The sequence below is a fragment of the Sciurus carolinensis genome, chromosome 5 (genome assembly GCF_902686445.1).
Source record: "Sciurus carolinensis chromosome 5, mSciCar1.2, whole genome shotgun sequence".
In the NCBI taxonomy this organism is placed as follows: domain Eukaryota; kingdom Metazoa; phylum Chordata; class Mammalia; order Rodentia; family Sciuridae; genus Sciurus; species Sciurus carolinensis.
The window spans coordinates 55,255,691-55,259,239 of record NC_062217.1 but is presented as its reverse complement, the minus strand read 5'-3'; the positions used below and the strand labels follow the sequence as shown (position 1 = coordinate 55,259,239).

Here is a 3,549-nt window from a genome sequence, read left to right as displayed (position 1 = left end):
GGCTAAAGGCGAGTGAGCACCCATGTTCATTGCCTGAGACTGAGGATGCCCCCATCTGCCCTGGCTCAAGGTGATCAAGTCTCCAAATGCACTGACCCGGAGAGGGAGCTACACGATCTTGTCTGGCCTCAGAATGAGCTCCTGGTGGAGCCCACCCAAGTTCTTGAGGCCCTCCCCATGCCCCCATTTTCTTAAGCACACTTTTTTTGATCTTCGGAACATCAATTTTATTATAAAGTTTTCGAGAAACAAATTTATCAAGAAAAGTCTCTGCTCTTCCAGAAATATGGGGAAAAGGACAGAGAAGGGCCAAGCAGGGACCAGTGTCCCAGGGAGAAACAGTCTCTGGTGTCTCTCGCAGGTGGGGGCAGAGGAGACTCCTGCTGTGCAGGCAGATCCACAGGTGCCTCTGGCTGCACCTGGTGCAGAGAAGCCTGAGCCAGTTTGCAGGCGTGGCTCCTGCAGGGGTTTGGAGTCCAAGGGACCCAGGCCCAGGCCCTGAGGTCTGGATGCGGAGAGCACAGCGTCCTCCAGCTGCCCGTGGGGTGGGTCTGACGCAGCTCTCCATCACATGGGAGCCACTCTCACTCTGCCTCTGCCACGTCTCTGCTCTCTGGTCCCTGGAGTCTCTTCTTTGCTGCCACAGGGCTCACAGCAACACAGCTGGCGGAAGCAAGTGGCAAGCCTCCTAGCCACCCGCTTCCAGGCCTTGGGCTGCCCTGTGGAGGTATCTTTGCGGGAATGGCTGGGCTTCTGGGGCACAGGGGCAGGTGCAGGGGTCCTTTGGAGCAGCCAGTGGAGGTCGGTGCCAGCCAGGCTGACCCTTCTGAGGTCCTTGTGCCCTGTGTGATGGGCCTCCTGGGGAAGTCGATGATCACGGGAGGAGGCACAGGGGCGAAGGGCAAGCTCGCTGGTGCTCCTCCTCGGGAGGACGGAGCCATCTGAAGGGTGTGCGGGTCGCACAGGCTTCCCATTGAACGCACAGCCCGCCCCCTGGCTCAGCTGGTGCCGAAGGATCAGGTAGGCGGCCGCGGCGTCATCAAACTTCCCCCAAGTCAGAGACACCCAGGCCTCATACGGGTTGTGACCCAAGTCCACCAGGGCTGCCATTATGGCGGGGTCTGGGCGTTTGGGGGGTGGCTCCCCATCCTGACGCGGGGAAGCCTCCTCACCCTCCCTCAGCCACGGGTGCTGGAGGACTTGCTCTACCGTCGGGCGCCGTGCCGGGTCCATGCTCAGCATGCTACGGATGAGGCTGCGTGCTTGGGGCGGAACCCGGTCAGGGATGTGGTATCTTCCCTCCCGGATCCGCCTCACCATCCCCGAGCGCAAGAGCGCCCTGAAGGGGCACCTTCCAGTCAACAGATAAAACAGGATGACGCCCAGGCTCCACACGTCCGCTGGGGGGCCCTCGTATTCCCGCTTCAGGAGGATTTCGGGAGCAAGGTAGGCCAGGGTGCCCCAGCACCTGCGCAGCTTCTGCCCAGGCCTGACCCTCAGGCTGAGGCCAAAGTCGATGAGCTTGCAGGTGCCAGCCGCATCCACCACGACGTTGGACAACTTCAAGTCCAGGTGCACGACGCCCTGGCCATGGCAGTAGCCCACCGCCCCCGCGATCTGCTGGAACACCCTCCGCGCCTCCTCCGGCCGCATGCCCCGGGAAGGGATGTGCTGGAGCGCCGGCCCCCCCACCGCGTGCTCCATCACCAAGTAGACGTGCTCACGGGTTTCGATCACCTGGAACAGCTGGATCACGTTGGGGTGATTCAGCCACCTCATCACGCTGGCTTCGGAGAGGGCCGCCTTCCCCTTTACCTTCGGCAGCACTTTCACTGCAACCTCTGCCCCGGTGAGGAGATGGCGGGCTACCTGCACCTCAGCACGCCCACCACACCCGATGGTCCTCAGGACCTCATAGCGGTCCCGGAAGGCCATCTCTTCGTGGGAGCTGATCCCCCACAGCGCTACACTAGTCTCTCTACTCTGCCTACGCATCCTGAGCAGGAACCCCACCTAAGGATGCTAGCTAAGAAGAAAAACAAACAAACAAACAAAACAAAGAAAGAAAGAAAAAAACACAAACCAAGCAAAACAACAAACCAAAATCAAAAAACCAAACCAAACAGAACAAAAAACCCAAATCAAAAACACCAATACCAAAGACCACAACCACCAACCGCCAACCACCAAACGCTCTAACTATCTGGGAGTCCGACAGGTCACCACCAAGAGCTTCCTGTACTTAATGGACAAAACCCCAGCCCTGGCCACCCGCTTATATACCGGCTGTTTCAGGTTCCCTCACAATGGCTCCTTGTGAGGTCAGAGAAGAAATGGCCCAGTCACGGGTGGCCAGAACCCCCAGTGGTCATCTCACTGGTGGGTCCCCAGGACCTTTCCCACTTCAGAAAAAGAATAAGAATGAACTCTGCTGAGCTTTTTGCTTTGGGGTAGTAGAGATAGATCCATGTCTGCTTGTTGAGAAATTAAAATTTGTACAACACTTTCATTCACTTTTCAATTTAAGTTCAGAAATCTGAAATAACATTTGGCTGTGGAAGACCTCAACATGTCTATACTCAAGGTACCCCATCATCCCCTTTTCTTCCAACTCCAAATCACTGGTACCAAAAGGATGGAAGCAGCTCACTCACATGGTGACACCATGCCAAAATACACTGTGGAGCATGCTACTAACACCTGTGGACATGAAAGGGAGGAAAGGCGCATCCGAATTTCCCCATAAAGTACTCAATGAATGTTTGAGGAGAAACCCTGCAGCCCAAAATGCAGTGGGTTGACACATTCAAAGTGATAAAGGAGAAAACATGACAGCCAAGAATGTTGGAACCATCCAAAGTGTCCTTCCCATGGGTGGAAGACATGGGTGAGACCCGGTCCTCCCCCTGCTACCGTAAAAAAAGACCTCCCACTGGGTAATACACAGTAACCTCTCCCAACTGTGCAGACTGGGAAGATCAAGGCTAAAGAACTGCACTGCCCTATCCTCGCATGACGGAAGGGACAGGAGGGTGGAACTCATTCTCTCCTGCACCCCCTTTCACCACCCAAGATCCTGCCTACTGAACCCAGGGTCTTCCACATTTTAGGAAAGCACTCTCCCCCTGAGGTACATCCCCAGCTTTTTGAGACAAGGTCTCATTGATGTGCTTCTGCACAGAAGAAGATGTACAAGCAATCAACAAACATATGAAAAAATGTTTACCATCTTTAGTAATAAGAGAAATGCAAATCAAAACCACCCTAAGATTCCATCTCACCCCAATTAGAATGGCGATTATCAAGAATACAAGCAACAATAGGTTTTGGAGAGGATGTGGGGAAATAGGTACACTCATACATTGCTGGTGGCGCTGCAAATTAGTGCAGCTGCTCTGGAAAGCAGTGTGGAGATTCCTTAGAAAACTTGGAATGGACCCACCATTTGACCCGGCTATCCCACTCCTTGGTTTATACCCAAAGGATTTAAATTCAGCATACTACAGTGATGTGGCCATGTCAATTTTTAAAGCAGTTCAATTCACAATA

General features: G+C 54.4%; 1 protein-coding gene across 1 annotated transcript; it reads right to left on the bottom strand.

The window, feature by feature from the left end:
- Positions 1-567: 567 nt before the first annotated feature.
- On the bottom strand, positions 568-1,935 carry LOC124985589 (sperm motility kinase 2B-like). The gene has a single exon (XM_047554312.1). It carries the CDS (start codon positions 1,933-1,935, stop codon positions 568-570), a length of 1,368 nt encoding a protein of 455 aa, XP_047410268.1.
- Positions 1,936-3,549: the final 1,614 nt, after the last annotated feature.

What these genes read in the sequence shown, in the direction of transcription:
- LOC124985589 (XM_047554312.1), bottom strand. Translation starts at nt 1,935, where the DNA reads ATGGCCTTCCGGGACCGCTATGAGGTCCTGAGGACCATCGGGTGTGGT.